The 16,835-nt window shown below is 31.0% G+C and overlaps 2 protein-coding genes across 3 annotated transcripts in view; one reads left to right on the top strand and one right to left on the bottom strand.

The window, feature by feature from the left end:
- LOC136985025 (protein FMC1 homolog) overlaps window positions 1-12,162 on the bottom strand; it is a 36,605-nt gene extending 24,443 nt beyond the window's left edge. For both annotated transcript variants that reach the window (XM_067282217.1, XM_067282225.1), the window contains exon 1: window positions 12,042-12,162. In XM_067282217.1, the coding sequence (XP_067138318.1) occupies window positions 12,042-12,128 (87 nt within the window). In that variant the 5' untranslated portion in view covers window positions 12,129-12,162. The remainder of the gene's footprint in view (window positions 1-12,041) is intronic.
- Window positions 12,163-13,214: 1,052 nt separating this feature from the next.
- Window positions 13,215-15,308, top strand: LOC136983874 (uncharacterized). Its single transcript, XM_067280748.1, has 2 exons — window positions 13,215-13,723; window positions 13,813-15,308. Exons 1-2 carry the CDS (start codon window positions 13,315-13,317, stop codon window positions 15,015-15,017), a joined length of 1,614 nt encoding a protein of 537 aa, XP_067136849.1. The 5' UTR covers window positions 13,215-13,314; the 3' UTR covers window positions 15,018-15,308.
- The last annotated feature ends 1,527 nt before the right edge of the window (window positions 15,309-16,835 follow it).

The following is a 16,835-nucleotide window of genomic DNA, read 5'->3' as shown; positions in this document are numbered from 1 at the left end:
TGATTATTACTATATACTCTGATTAGAGTTTTTAATAATATAATATAATTAAATTAAGTTGGCGTTTTACAACAGAATCCTAAAAAGTCACGTGGCAGTCAACGTGTTAAGGGGCGGCAATTTGTCTTTTTGTCAGGGGCGACGTAACCGCTGGAGCAGGCCCTGCATCCGGATACTAATGTTTTTAATTCTGATGAACTGTAGAAGGCCGACGTTTCAAGTTTGCCTTCCGACTGCAACATGCTCCTACCAAGTAACTGGTTGACAATAATTCGTAACCAGCTTCTTTTACAATTTTACATTAACTGCATATCACTACACTATCCCCTATCATTTGAGGTTTAGTTTTCCCACGACGACACCAAACCTGGTGCTTTGCTACGCCATGCTTCTGGCTGGCTGATAGAGCAGAGGGTTAACGTTACCTATAGTTCCAAGATGGCAGCTCGTCTTATTCCAGCAAGGAAACAGTGGGGACGTACTGTACGTTCTAACCTAACCTAACCTATTCTAATAATTTTGTTGGCAATAATTATGGTAATTTATTAGAATAGGTAGAAGTTTATTTTATCGACACCAACGTTTTTCTTCTTAATTATATTTATAATAGAGACATACATGCTAGACATGTCCAAAACACATCGAATATATGAAGGGCAACTCATTTAAAAAACGCTATAAACAAAAAATCATAGGACTACTTACCGACTGTGCACCGCCATCGCTTTAGCTTGTTTTGGTCGTGGAGCTACACATTGGAGGGCGGACGCGCACACAGCGTGTCACGTGACCTGGATTCGACGTCAGTCGCTCACGTGACTACAGCTCTGACGCGTTTCCGGACAACTTTTTCTTGTGGCGGAAGAATTCGTTCTGTTTGCACTATACCTCGCAGGCGTCACGTGATAGAGTAAAGACACCCTACGGTGCCCACATTAATAGCGGTGCTTCGCTGGGCTGCTGTTTGTAGACATTTGCGAACGACGGTGAAAAAAAAGAGACGCCCGTAATATCGTGATCTATAATTTTAAAATATGCGTTTTTAGAGAGAAAATTTAAAAGATGGGTTCCAATAGCATCCAAAGTAGCTGCGAAAAAAACTCGAGATGACACTTATATATATTGACGCGCGTTTTCACAACTTGTAAATTTTCATTCATAAAACTACATAATGGACACAAAAACCCGCGTGGACAGCCCGCGGACCAGTTTGACGAACTTTGCTTAGTTACGCTTCCGTAACACCGTAACATTCTATAACGAAATTCACAAGCTAAGGTTTGACAACGACGATTTATTTTTCGAGATTAACTTGTTAAAAAGAGAACAATCAAATTACTTTAAAATTCAGATTAAATGTTTATAACTATAAATTTATAAACACGTATGTTTTACATAGCCTAACTAATCCTTTAAATTTAAAAATGTAAAGTTATATAACAATAATTTATATGTAAGATGTGGATCAATAGGCTACTACATAAAGACTTTTCTGTTTGGTAATGTTTTACTTAAAAACAACAGACGCAACACGCGTCAGAGCGAAGTTCTCACACCCAGTTTTTTTTTTCATTCCAATACCTCGCGGACAAATACTTTTGTGAATTAAAATAAAAGTAATGATAAGGCGGATCACAGTTTGAGTACGTCCAGTTAGACCGCCAGCGACTTTCTTTTAATTTCTTTTATGAATCGCACAAATTTTATTTCTTATCAGACTTTTCAATTAAACACGCAAATATCTGCAGCTTTTAACACCAAAAGGTATACAAAAATGATTCCATATTGAAAGAAATCGGAAGTAACGTAGTCGACAGAAAATTGCCAACCCGGATGTATTTAAAGAACGAATAACGTAACCTTTCTAGATATTTGGCTGAATTCTTAATGCCTAATGTAACGAAAACGTTTTCCTGGTAAAAGTTGTGCTCGATATCTAAACAAGTTTGGTTATTCATTTTTTAGTAACGCCGGCTTAAAAACAAATCTTTAAACTTGGAAATTTTTCCTACTGCTTAGAGTCGAATAAAGTCGGATAAATGAAAGACTTCTGAACGCGTTAAGCGACAATCAATCCTAAAACAAACAGTAAAATCTTATCATTTACTTGTGGTTGTAGCATCCTTAAATCTTTTCTAGAGAATTACTCTTTTAAAAGAGATTTTGTAGAAAAAGTAGTGTATATTTTTAATATTTCTGTTAACGGTTAAACGTTTAAGAAAGGAATACAAACACAGCATGAAGTAACGCAAAACATGTATTATGTTACATAATTCATTTTTACATAAATATTTACATATACAAGCACCATAATGCGAGTCCATTTCGAAAACTGCGCAGATAAATTTTTCTTGTACTGTGTAGACTCAGGAAATAACAAAAATGACACATTTTCACGAATTGCTCGTAAGCAAAACATAGAGAATACATTGAGGGAAAAATAGTTTTTTTTAATGATGTTAGTAGTATTAGGGAGAGAGACTCTGGGATAATTTGTTAAACTTTTAAGACTTTATAACTTTTATTCCAGTATCGCTCAACATTTCGGGGGAAAGACGTCCACCAGGGGCTAAAAATGGCAAAAACCGTTGAATCGTTCGAGCGTTTCTACGATATTTGTATTCCAAAAGCTCTCGTAGACATTAAAACCACGCCCATTTTTGTTGCCCCTTCGGATATACTTCACCGCGAAATGTGAGCGAGCGTTTTTAGAATACGCCGCCGATATTTTTTGTTAAGAGATTTTTTTTCTCTCTTTACAATACGACGATCTCTCTCTCTTAAGAGAATCAATATTTTTTTCTTTATTTAAGAGAATTATATATTATTATATATATAACTTTAATATATTTTTCTTTTCGTTATGTTTTAAGATTTCTTTACAATACGACGATCTCTCTCTCTTAAGAGAATCAATATTTTTTTCTTTATTTAAGAGAATTAATATTATTATATATATAATAACTTTAAGATATTTTTCTTTTCGTTAAGCCAATGCCATCTGTTGGCAAAATATTAAATTGTTAAGTCTCGAAGGTGCCATCTGTTGGCAAAATATTAAACTTCATTTTCTTTTTAAATTATTTTTTTCCTTCGAAATTTCGAAACCGATTAAAAAAATAACAAACAGCGCGAACCGTCCGTCGCTAATCGGATCGCGCCATTTGCTATTTGGTTTTTATCGATACTTTTACGATATATATATATTTTTTTCTCCTCTTTCTTTTATTTATTTTTATATTTTTATTTTTTTATATTTATATATTTTTTTTATTTTTATATATTTTTTTATTTTTGTAAGTTTTTGTTTTGGTTGGGCGCCATCTGTCAACAAATATGTGTCGCGACGACGATTAAATAAACAACACAATTTTCTCTCTTGTTCTTTTTTATTTGAAAATAAAACAAATGATATTATAATAATTAAAAACAAAATGAATTATAATAATTAAAAAAAAATGATATTACAAAATTATATAACAAATGCTTAAATTGTTACATAAAAATAGATGAAAAAATGATGAGATCTCCGTCGAATGTGTCTAAAAAAAACAATAAATATTATGTTGTATATTTATTTTTAAAAAAATTTTTATTATAAATAGTTTAAATTAAAAATTAAAAGTAGATTGTAAGGAAAATCTGCAAGAAAAAAAAAGCAGAGGGCGTTAGTCGTTCTTCTTTTTCGAAACAAAGAAGATTGTCAAACAAAGAAAGATGTCTAGTCATTGTGTCTAAAATGCAACTGTTGCTTTTAGACTTACAATTGTTTTTTAAATATAAGAGACGATCGATAGGATTAACCGATGTATCGCCAACAACCGCGAAGGTAAGAAGTTTAAGATTGAAATTATAAAAAAAGCGTATTAAAAAATTATAAAAAAAGTTAGTCGTAGAAAGCTTAAATTTATTTCAAATATTAAAAAACTAAAAGAATTTAAATTGACCTAATGTCTAGACATTCATCTTTGTTCGCCTCGAAAAAATCTTGCGGAATATTCTTACATCTATTATTTAAAATTTATATAAAGTTTTTGAAAAAACTTACCATTTATTCTTCAAATAAAATTATTTTTTTTCCACCCATTAAAATAATTAGTTTTTTAAAACATTCTTGTAATATAATCACATCCTTTTGAAAGGAAGCGTTTAAATTTAAAATTTTTGAATATATTTTTCCTTGAAAATAAATGGATTCTTTTTTGAAAACTTCTATGGATAATTTTGATGGGATATTTATTGCCGGAGAAATTCTTGGCCGCACGTGATAAATATTTTGAATGGGAATTGCTATTTCTGAAAAATTAGCAAATACTTTTAAAAAAATACAAGTAAAAAAATTTCATTATATTATACATTATAGAAACTTAAAATATTACCTAAAAGAAGGATTAATTTTAAAAAAAATCTATAGAATACTTTCATTTAAACAATCCCCATATTTAAAACCATATATTTATTTTAATAATGAAAAACGAAAAGCCAGTAAAAGCCAGTTTGACAAAAATTTTTTTAAATTAATGAATAACAGTTTTTATGGAAAATGTATGCAAAACGTTCGTAAACAAATAAATTTAAAAGCGGGATTGGATAAAAAGCAATGTAAAAAATATGTAAACGATCCCGCGCTAGAGAGTTTCCAAATAATAAACGAAGAGTGTGGCATTTTCAGATTAAAGAGAACAAATTTATTACTGAATAAGCCACTATATATAGGCTTTTGTGTTTTAGAGTTAAGTAAATTGCATATGTATTATACATATTACGAAATATTTAAAAATTATTATAAAGATAGGGTTAGGCTCTTGTATACGGACACCGATTCTTTAGTATTAGAAATTCATACGGATGATGTCTATGTTGATTTTAAACACAATCTGGCCAACATATTCGATTTTAGTAACTATCCATCGGATCATCCGTTATTCTCCGAAGAAAATAAAAATAAATTAGGTTATTTCAAAGATGAGGCGAACTCCCTGGCTATTTCGGAATTTATCGGTCTAAAAGCTAAAATGTATTCAATTTCGGGAGAATGTATTGAAAAAAAAAACAGCGAAAGGTATAAGTAAATCAGTTGTTAAACAAACTTTTTACCACGATCTTTATAAAGAAACACTACTTAAGAAAAAACAATTTCGACATACACAAACGCAAATAATAAGTAAGAACCATGTAATTACGACACAATTTCAAAATAAAATCTCTCTTTCAGCTTTTTATGATAAAAAATATATTTTAAGTAACGGAATAGACATGCTATCCTACGGACATTATTCGATTTCTTCTTAGGTATTTAGATTACTTTTCTATCGTCTTTTTAATATTATTCATATAATTTCTATTTTAAAAATGAAAAAATGTAATCATTTTTGTATTATTGTAATCCTTATTTTCGTATATGTAGCTATTTTTTTAATTATTGTAATGAAAAAAAATGTAATCATTTTATTGTAATAATTTTTATTATAACTTTTTTTGTTCTTATTTCTAGGGAGAGAATGTTTGAAATATCAGAAAAACAAATATTATTGTAATCCTTTATTTTGTAAATGTAGTGATTTTTTTTAATTATTGTAATGATGAAAATGTATCCCTTTTTTTATTGTTAATGTAATCATGTTTATTATAATTTTTTGTAATGAAGAAAAATGTATCTCTCATTTTATTATTACTGTAATCATTTTTATTATAACTTTTTGCTCTTATTCATAATAAAAAGAACAAGGGAGAAGAAAAAATTGTGTCAAATTAATTTGTCGACAGATGGCGCCGGCTTAACAAAACCAAAACTTAAAAACCAAACCAAAAAATAAAAAATATATAAAAATATAAAAATAAATAAAAGAAAGAGGAAAAACAAAACCAAAACTTAAAAATAAAAAAATATATAAATATAAAAAAATAAAAATATAAAAATAAATAAAAGAAAGAGAAAAAAAATATTAAAGTTATATATATATAATAATATTAATTCTCTTAAATAAAGAAAATAATATTGATTCTCTTAAGAGAGAGATCGTAAAGAGAGAAAACATCGTTAAGACTCGGCGCGGCGCGGCGTATTCTAAAAACGCTCGCTCACATTTCGCAGTGAAGTATATCCGAAGGGGCAGCAAAAATGGGCGTGGTTTTAATGTCTACGAGAGCTTTTGGAATACAAATATCCTAGAAACGCTCGAACGATTCAACGGTTTTTGCCATTTTTAGCCCCTGGTGGACGTCTTTCCCCCGAAATGTTGAGCGATACTGGAATAAAAGTTATAAAGTCTTAAAAGTTTAACAAATTATCCCAAAGTCTCTCTCCCTAATACTACTGATGTTAGTAAACTTGTAGGCCTTATACTAAATGAACAAGGAACAATATCGTCTGCTTGGATTAATTAAAGTATTTTCTTCAACTATCACTATTCTAGCTGTACAGTACATATGACACACGTGACAGTAATTCTCTCTTTAGGTAGAAGTAGCTGACCATTTACAGTTCAGCAGGGGATCCATTTCAGAATGAGTGTAAATGGAGTATAAAGTAATGAAATTTAAGTTCTATTTTCTTTAAGGTGACCAGATTTTAAGATTTGTGAAGCGGGACAAAATTGACGGGGGAGTAGGAAGTTGTTGTCTTCTTGAAAAAACTTGTTCTAGATCAAAATTTTATTATCAAAGAACGCAAAAATTGTATTGTTATATTTTTTTAAATTTCAATGTATGTAAAATTTACAAATATAATAAATTTAGATACTATTATAAATCTTTAAAAACTCTTTTTTTTCGCATATTTCTCAGTCGAGTGAATTTTTTAGTAGATTGCTGTCGTTTAAAATGTCATTAAATTTTTCGCAAGAGTTTAAATTATATTTCACACATAATATGGCTTTCAAAGTCTCAACACTTAATTGTGATTAATCAGATATCCACGAAAGCGCCCTTATTAAACTTGTAAATAAAACAGTGTTAATCTAAAATTTTACATAATTGTATCGAAGAATATTTACAGTATTATATTATGAAATGAAATTTTACTAGTAACGTCTAAAACTGTTTTAAAATGTATTTATTTGATGTTTCAATAAATTTTCTTAACTATTTTCTATCTGAAATAAGATTTCTCCTTCTGCAGTAAATGTAATATTTTCTAAATGAATGAAATAAAATAAAACTAAGTTCGTACTTTAATACGTTTATACGCGCTTCTTATACTTAATCATTTAGTATAATCAGGGATGGGCAACCTTTTTCTATGTAACGGCCGTATTTAAAAACTTTTGAACTAACGCGGGCTCCAAACGAGAGAAAAGAGAAAAAAGAAATGCCAGTAAATCGCAATTATTTATTAATATGTAATCATAAATTAGCATAGCTGCTTTTTAATATTTATATAAACGACATTATAGAAACCATTCCCGAAAATAATAATATATTGTTGGCAGAAGATATTGTTATAACCTATGCGGGTTGGAATCTTCAATTAATTAAAAATAACATGAATTTATTGTTGGCTAAATTAATTAAATATATGGTGAATAATAACTTTAGAATACATGAGAATAAAACAAAATATGTTTATTTATCAAATAAGAACAAAAAAGTCAACTTAGATGATATACAAGTAAGAATTAATAATAAACGTATTCAAAGAGTTAATACCGTAAAACATTCCGGTATTGAAATTGATGATAAATTACGATGGAACAATCATATAAATAATCTAACATTGTCTTTATCTAGATTTATTGGAATATTAAAAAGAATACTGAGTTTCATAAATTTTGAGACTCTTTTGCGTTTATATCACGCTTGTATGGAACCAAACTTCGATATGGTATTTCCATATGGGATACAGCTTCTGGCTGGCAGGAAAAAATCTTATATATATTCATATTTCAAACATTTTTTTGAAGTTTAAATGAATGTTTGGCTTATATTATAGTTCAGAAGCTTAGTTATTAGTAATTATTCTTAATCTTAAGCTTAGTATAAGATTCTAGCTAATATTATTCTTAATCTTAACTCATCACTTATATAATAAGTGATAAGTTAAATAAACACCTTAGGACCTCTAACTATAACTGTCAATGAAAAAAAAAAATTTGATTCTACCAAGAGTTTAGCACTGTTTTGGCGAGATGCACCGATCTACCGACTGATGTATAACTGGAATTCTTTAAAAGCATATAAAGATCTGAGAACTTATGGGCAATTTAAACAAGTTGTTAAAAAATTGAACGATGTCTAATTTTGTGTATTATTTATTTTTGTTGTTCTTTTTTTGTTTGTTGATTGTTTATTTTCTGTATATGTATTTTTGTCGACACTTGGAAAAAGCCAATGGCCATAATGTCGTTTAGTCAAATAAACAAATAAATAAACATATACTGTACTTAATTTAGCTTCTAGAAATGATGTAAACGTTATATATCAGAAATGTTTGGTTAAATATTAGTCACTGCTAGTTTTAAATTATTTTCGATGTGTCTGCTAGCCGGTTTCTTGTTTTAATTCTTACTAAATTCATTACGAAAAACTATTCACATGAAAAAGTTGTAGAAAATAATCTAATTCACAAAACAACACATTTACTTATAGCTGAGACAATTTTATTGAGAAAACTAACGTTTTCGGCTTACTCAAGAAGCCATCTTCAGGTTTTAACTTTCGAAAAAAGGAACATTATCATTCCATTAAAAGAATACAATTATTTGAAAAAATTCAAACCATTAGTAACGGACAAAAATAAAAAATAAAAACAAAAAGAAAGAACATGGTAATATAAATAAATAAATATACAATAAAATCGTTATAGTGGGAATAAGAAGTAAAAAAAACGAAAATAAAAATGATTCCACTGGTGATACTTTTTTAAAAAAGTGGCAGGTGTTGTTTTGTGAATTAGACTAATTATTGGCTGAGCTAGTATCTGCTTTATGTAGAAAATAACGTTGGAATTTTTGCTGCATACTTCCTTAAGCTGGGAAATTGATGTATTTATTCAAATATTTTACACATTTTAGGCGTCTAATTAGTCGAGTTCAAATTCCCAAAACTTGTAAAACTGTCAGTGGACCTTCAAAGGATTCCACTCAAACGTTATAAAGAGTCTGTAATGAAGATTGACAGGTAGCTATGGGGTGTAAGAAAACAAGTTATTTTTCCAAATAATTTCAAAAGAAAATATTTTAATTAATCCAAGCAGACGATATTATTATTACGAGTTACACCCGCAATATTCTGATACCAATTTCATCAAAGAATTAACTGACAACAAATACTGTATACGTAACGATCGAAGATAAATTACAATATAACGTTCACATTAAACACTTCCCGTATGGTCAAATTTTATAAAAATAATTTTATTTACAAGCTTAGGAATGCGATTAGGCAAGACCTCGAATGGGATTTTAGTTAACCTCTGAATAACAGAAAAACGTAATTCTCGTGCGCATGTTTGTTCTTGTAAATCATTAACATTTTAACTATTGCGATAGCAAATACCTATAAATTAATAATTATCATCTGTATTTTATCAATCGTCACCATTTCTGTGCTTCTCATAACCATGTAAGTTAAAAAATTTTACAAATTTTGTAACAGTGCAACTAAACAGTTACATGACAGAGTTGATAAGGGACTCGAAGTTCGAAAAATGCATACTCTAGGGGAAAAAATGTGATTTTCTAAAGCTTGTCCTGTTTCTAATTGATGGTATAATAAGTCTAGCGAGAAAGATCTACATTGCGCATTTTAAATAACTAAACTTTATAAAATAACGTGTTTTTAAAAAGACGCTCTTTTAAAAATAATTCTGTGTTGACGAGTCATTTCTCTTCGTCATTGTCATCCTTTGAAATAAAAAAAGTATCATATACGTATTTTGATTTTGAACTAATAGGAAAGGCATCTTGATTTGGCTTTCTTGGTTTGACGGCACGATTATAACAAACAGTATCGTGTAACTTCTTACGTTCGAGTCGTGTATTGTCTGCCACTTAATACATGTTTGAATCAGTTTTTAATTACTTTGCCTATTTACGATATTTAAATAAAAATGTGAGTTTTACTCCTTCCACCTTTTCCTAGCCAAAATTGTAATTTTTTCGATCACCGATATGAAATTTCGTTACGCATTGTTCCCGTGAGTGAAGTTGTATCTTACCAAACTAAGATATTAATTACAATATTCATTGGGCTAGTCCATGTTTAGATTTTTTAATTCCTATTACTTTTATCTTTTTTAGGTGAAATATAAACGTGTACTGTTTAGTAACGAAATAGTTTTATTGTCGGCATATTCTTATCCACGTTCTAAACTAGATTTATTATATCAGTCGAATAGGAATTACACGATATTCAGGAAGTCGTCATTTTTTATTTCATTTATACATCTTTAATTTTAACATTATCAATCATAAATTGATTTGTTTATGATAACTATAACTTATTTTATAATATGCGATTCATAAAAGAAATTAAAAGAAAGTCGCTGGCGGTCTAACTGGACGTACTCAAACTGTGATCCGCCTTATCATTACTTTTATTTTAATTCACAAAAGTATTGGTCCGCAAGGTATTGGAATGAAAAAAAAAAAAACTGGGTGCGAGAACTTCGCTCTGACGCGTGTTGCGTCTGTTGTTTTTAAGTAAAACATTACCAAACAGAAAAGTCTTTATGTAGTAGCCTATTGATCCACATCTTACATATAAATTATTGTTATATAACTTTACATTTTTAAATTTAAAGGATTAGTTAGGCTATGTAAAACATACGTGTTTATAAATTTATAGTTATAAACATTTAATCTGAATTTTAAAGTAATTTGATTGTTCTCTTTTTAACAAGTTAATCTCGAAAAATAAATCGTCGTTGTCAAACCTTAGCTTGTGAATTTCGTTATAGAATGTTACGGTGTTACGGAAGCGTAACTAAGCAAAGTTCGTCAAACTGGTCCGCGGGCTGTCCACGCGGGTTTTTGTGTCCATTATGTAGTTTTATGAATGAAAATTTACAAGTTGTGAAAACGCGCGTCAATATATATAAGTGTCATCTCGAGTTTTTTTCGCAGTTACTTTGGATGCTATTGGAACCCATCTTTTAAATTTTCTCTCTAAAAACGCATATTTTAAAATTATAGATTACGATATTACGGGCGTCTCTTTTTTTTCACCGTCGTTCGCAAATGTCTACAAACAGCAGCCCAGCGAAGCACCGCTATTAATGTGGGCACCGTAGGGTGTCTTTACTCTATCACGTGACGCCTGCGAGGTATAGTGCAAACAGAACGAATTCTTCCGCCACAAGAAAAAGTTGTCCGGAAACGCGTCAGAGCTGTAGTCACGTGAGCGACTGACGTCGAATCCAGGTCACGTGACACGCTGTGTGCGCGTCCGCCCTCCAATGTGTAGCTCCACGACCAAAACAAGCTAAAGCGATGGCGGTGCACAGTCGGTAAGTAGTCCTATGATTTTTTGTTTATAGCGTTTTTTAAATGAGTTGCCCTTCATATATTCGATGTGTTTTAAACATGTCTAGCATGTATGTCTCTATTATAAATATAATTAAGAAGAAAAACGTTGGTGTCGATAAAATAAACTTCTACCTTAGAATAGGTTAGTGTAAGGTTAGAATGTGCATCCCCACTGTTTCCCTTCTTCTATTTGCTGGAATCGGAGACGAGCCGCCATCTTGGAACCATGGGTAACATTAACCGAGCAGAGTAAGTGATGAAACTATTTGCAAGGTGCAGAAACTAATTGTGAGATGCAGAAAGTGATTGTGAATTGAGGTACTGATTTAAGAGTTTTGAGATTTCGCTAACCAAGTTAAAGGCAAAATTCTGGTTAAAAATGTTTCAAGCTTTTCTGTATTTTTGAAACTGTTTTCTAATTTTATGAGTTTTATAAAATATTCCTTTTGCAGAAAGTTCTATAGTTTCCCTTGGTGGGTTTTAAGTATTTAAGTATTTTAATTAATAAGAACTCTGCGATAGTTCGGTCGTTGTAGTTAGAAAATCTTACGTAAGGAAAGGTAAAGTTTCACTCACCTTTTTAGTAGCTCTTCTCAATTCTCTGAAAATTCCTCTCAACACAGGAACGACTTTCATCTCCCTGGAACCTACGGCAGCCGCCATCTCTTCGTATCACGTGCCACTTGCCGGAAAGAATACTCGCCACTAGAGGCGCTCGGCGGATCTTTTTTTTTTCTTCTTCTTCTTTTGTTGACATTTTAAAGAAACTAACAAAAGAAATAAACAGTAAACAAAAAATTTATAAAAATTGACGAAAATGGTCAACGCCGTGACTTTTTCTTACTACACCTATGCCAAACTTGAAACTTTTTATAATCTTTTGGTTGTGTTTTACTGATAAACTGTTTATTTATTTTACGTGTAAAAAAATGTCTACGTTAATGTGAGTTTGCATACGTCGTCGTACATCTGTCACTGTCATTACGAGTACTGGACTCATTGCTTTCGACATATTTAGGAAAAGTGAACCTAATACCTTAAAAACGAAAAATGTTCAAAAATTCAAATATATAATACGTGTATTCGTTACTGTAAAACACGTGTTCTACCAGGGATCAAGTTGTTTCTTCTTGGAGACAACTGCAGCTTTTCTCTCCGATGGACATCGTCACTTTCGGGGCACTTTAATGCAAGATGGACAATTGGAGAATTTAGATGGAAAAGTGCCCATCTATCGCGTGCAATCTGTACTAATTGGCCATTGATTGCGTGACCGAATGATTTTATTAATTGTCGGAACGAAGTGACGACTAATACTTGACTTCATGCATTCCTTGTCAACATTATAACTCTAGAATGAGTTGTCCGATCTTGATGAAATTTTCTAGGACGACTCATCATCACTCAAGAATGAACTGATTAAAATTTCAACTTTCAAAAATGATCCATTTTTGTAGAACTGGAGATAGGGGTCAAAAAGAATATCGCGTTTTTCTTCAGTATGGATCATTTTTGAGAGTTGAAATTTTAATCAGTTCATTCTTGAATGATGGTGAGTCGTCCTAGAAAATTTCATCAAGATCGGACAACTCATTCTAGAGTTATAATGTTGACAAGGAATGCATGAAGTAAAGTGTTAGTCGCTTCCTGCACGCACTTGTAGAAGCGTCATCTAGTGGTCGGAAAATATGACAAGCATTAATTAATTTAACTTTAAGTTTCGTTTTATTCGCTTGTGCCAACGATCGATCTGACATCTACCGGTGTTAGCGCGAACTACATAATGGCGACTACTATGGGTATAATGTATGTCTGTGGACAGTAAGAATTAGAAAGTATTTAACCTACAATGGTAAATAATAAGTATTGCTGTGTATTTGGATGCAAGTCTAAAGGTACATCAAACTCAGTACATATGCACACATTCCCAAAAGATAAATTACTGAGAAAAAAGTGGGAAATAAAACTAAAGTTAGGAAAGCAATCAACGAAATCTATGTACGTTTGCAGTTTGCATTTTGACAAAGACGATTACTATTTGCCAGGTAATAAAAACATTTCTTATAAGTATATTTTAACTGTTATCACATATGGTACTTACGTTTTCATAGGTTTACCATGTGCTCGGCATTATTTAAAACCTAATTCGTATCCGACTAAAAACATACCGATAAGGAAGTTTGATACAACCACCTCAAAACAGATTGCTGAGCAAAGGTCCATTCGTGCCCAAAAAAGACAAGAAATACGGAATAAAGGTTTGTTTCTTAATTTTGTCAGATGCATTTCTTTAATAACGCTATACCAAAACAAGATCTTATAATGATTGAAATCACTAAATTTTTAGGTTTGGAACCGGCAAATAAGAAAACTATCAAGGAAAAATCTACGTATCAATCTAATAATGACACCAACATTTTGGAATTGTCACAGCCCAGTACATCCTGGTCTAAATCATCTATTGACTGCTGTGCATGCACAGATCAACAAATGACATCACAAATAGAGGAGGATGAAGATATGACATCAGTATCACAAGCAGAAAAAGATGCAGCTACAGCACTCTTAAATTTAAGTGAAAAATCCAACATTCAGGAGGAGAGGGATATTTTGATGGAAAAAGGAATTCAAGTGAATACACTTTTAGATTCAACCTTAAAATTTACTGTGTTTGACTTAATAAAATCAGACAATGAATTGAATATTCTCACAGGTTTAAACAGTTTTAAAATGCTTGATACCATCTCTGCCTGTGTTAGTGAGTTGCAGTCCAACAATACTGCTTATAAGCCTACTACAATATCTACTAAAGTCCAAATTGTTCTTGTTATGATGAAGTTAAAACTGGCCTTGCCCTTTGCTTGTGTTTCAGTTTTATTTCAAATTTCCATGACAACATGTAGAAGAATATTTTTCAATATTATTGCTTATCTGAGTCAAGTATTAGGTGCTGCAATTGTGTGGCCTTCCAAAGAAGAGATAATGAAAAACTTACCTTTGTGCTTTCAAAAATACAGCAAAGTTCGTGTGATTTTGGACTGCACTGAAGTTTTGGTTGAAAAACCAAAGTGTATTAGTTGCAGAATATTAACTTATTCCCATTACTATGGTAAGCATACTGTTAAAGTATTAGTTGGAATTGCCCCATCTGGTCTTATCACCTATTTAAGTAAAGCATATGGAGGTAGGGCATCTGACAAAGCCATATTTGAGGAATCAAATTTGTTAAATTTACTGGATCCTTATGCAGATCAAGTAATGACAGATAAAGGTTTTCACATAGAAGATGCTTGTTCTGCTAGAGCTATTGGTTTAGTACGTCCACCGTTTGTAAGAAAGCAAAATCAGTTAAGTAAGCATGATGCACTGGAGACTGCAGAAATAGCAAAGGCCAGGGTACACGTTGAACGTGCTATTCAGAGAATGAAACTATTTGCTGTTTTAAAACAAAAATTAGACTGGACTTTACTGCCACATATTGACAAAATTCTAACCATTATTTGTGGTGTGGTAAATTTATCTAGACCAATATTGGGTGATGACAAATTTTGAAGAGTGGTGTGAGCATTTTCATTTTGACCCTATATAATGAAGCAGTATTAAACAGCAATTTAATACTGTTTTTATAATCTTATAGTTAATAAGGCTTACTCATTTTTGTTTTTCAATTTTTGTATGATAAAGAACTCAAACACTAGTTAGGACAAAATATTTTATTCCAAAACAAAACATAACATGTTTTATAAAATTATTAGTACTTAACTCTCTATAATTATTTTGCATAAATCTGTAAGAAAATATCTTTTTTTGCAAATTATGAATAAAATACTGAATAAAAGAAAATGACTTTGTTTTAATTTGTTTAATTGGGTGCTAATATTGTTATAAGTTAATAAAATTCAAAGTAATGTGTATTTTCTTCTAAAAGTGATTTCTGATGGAAAAAGCAAGATTGTATTTAAGAATTATGACTGCATAGGTAAGGAAAAATAATTTTGGTAAAATCATTTAGTAGCTTTTCTGTCAATTTATAAATAAAACTATAGTCTGCTAAAACTTCAAGGGTTTTAAGGGTTTGGTCTTTACTACTGAATATTACAAAATCACATGAATTTAAATTTAATATAGCCAAACCTAATTGTACCTGTCCATAATACTTGTGATTTTTTTTTAAGCTGTAATTGCCATGCCCATCGTGTACTATATACTTAAGAAATTGCACCATTTCTTCTGCAGATTTTTCTGCACCAATTTTGGGGCACTTTACTTCAAGCAGCTTGATAGGTTTTTCATCGTTAAATACAATCCCATCAGGAGAAAATGCAAAACATGTCAGTAATGGTGAAATTATCAAACCAAACTGTTTGACATCACAACCATAGAGTGTTCCATACAATGTGAGTGCTGTTTTTTCCCACTTTTTACCATACTCTGTATTTTCATTTCCCTTAAATTTGCTTCTAAATATATTTGTTAACTTCTTTTCCCAGTCTGCATTTTTCCTCCTTCCATAAGTATATAGTTCATAGCACACTGATCCTGTCACTCTAATACTTCTTTCTTTCTTCCATAAATCATTATTTTGTTCCATTGTCAAGTGGCAAATGTTTTCTATCTCTCTCTTATTTTTGTATATATTTTCTCTGTAGTACATTGAATCCTGAATAGGCATAAGATGATCACTTATATTAGGCAAATATTTATTACAGTCCATACAGTGTTCAATTACTTTTAATATTGACCAATGTGGTGCAATATTATCAGCTGAACTTTGTACAGCTTTGGCTACTAAGCATTTTCTTCCAATTGAATGCTTTGCTAAAGCAGAATCAGGCAACTCTTGAAAAAATCGTTCTCTGATAGCATCTCTTTGGCTTTCATTTAATGAAAGAATTTCTGTTTCCTTTGTCTGGACATGGCACAAATTTTCAACTTTACAAGCTCCATATCTCCCATCAGACCTGCTTGACATTTTGCTCCAATACTGCTCAAGATCAGTACAACTCAGATCTTCCAAAGTATTACCATACCTGCAAGAGAAAAGTACTTATTTATATCTTCATGCCAATACAACTAACCTATTAGTTAAATATTTGAGTGTTTTACCTGTTTACATGAAGCAGTGTCCCTATTGAATGCTTACAGTATCCTGCTTCTCCTGCTATGCAAGTACACTTTATAGATGTCATCAAATATTTATTGAGTTCTGAACTCCATTTGATATTTAACGTAATTTCGTGAGGTTTCTTTGAAACAATACTAGATAAGCAGAGAGCGAAAACTTCTATTTCGACTGGGCAACCATCGTCGTCATCTGTCTTATATATTTTTTCTTTAATGCCACAGCAAATTATCTGTTTTAGCATTTCC

Source organism: Centruroides vittatus, unplaced genomic scaffold (genome assembly GCF_030686945.1).
Source record: "Centruroides vittatus isolate TY-2023 unplaced genomic scaffold, ASM3068694v2 contig_120, whole genome shotgun sequence".
In the NCBI taxonomy this organism is placed as follows: domain Eukaryota; kingdom Metazoa; phylum Arthropoda; class Arachnida; order Scorpiones; family Buthidae; genus Centruroides; species Centruroides vittatus.
The sequence above is the reverse complement of the archived record's forward strand: the minus strand, read 5'-3'. Positions and strand labels throughout refer to the sequence as shown.

Bases quoted from the DNA above. Each gene is read 5' to 3' on its own strand.
- LOC136983874 (XM_067280748.1), top strand. From the start codon at position 13,315: ATGGTAAATAATAAGTATTGCTGTGTATTTGGATGCAAGTCTAAAGGT. The intron at 13,724-13,812 runs GTTTGTTTCTTA...CTAAATTTTTAG, and splicing joins ACAAGAAATACGGAATAAAG to GTTTGGAACCGGCAAATAAG.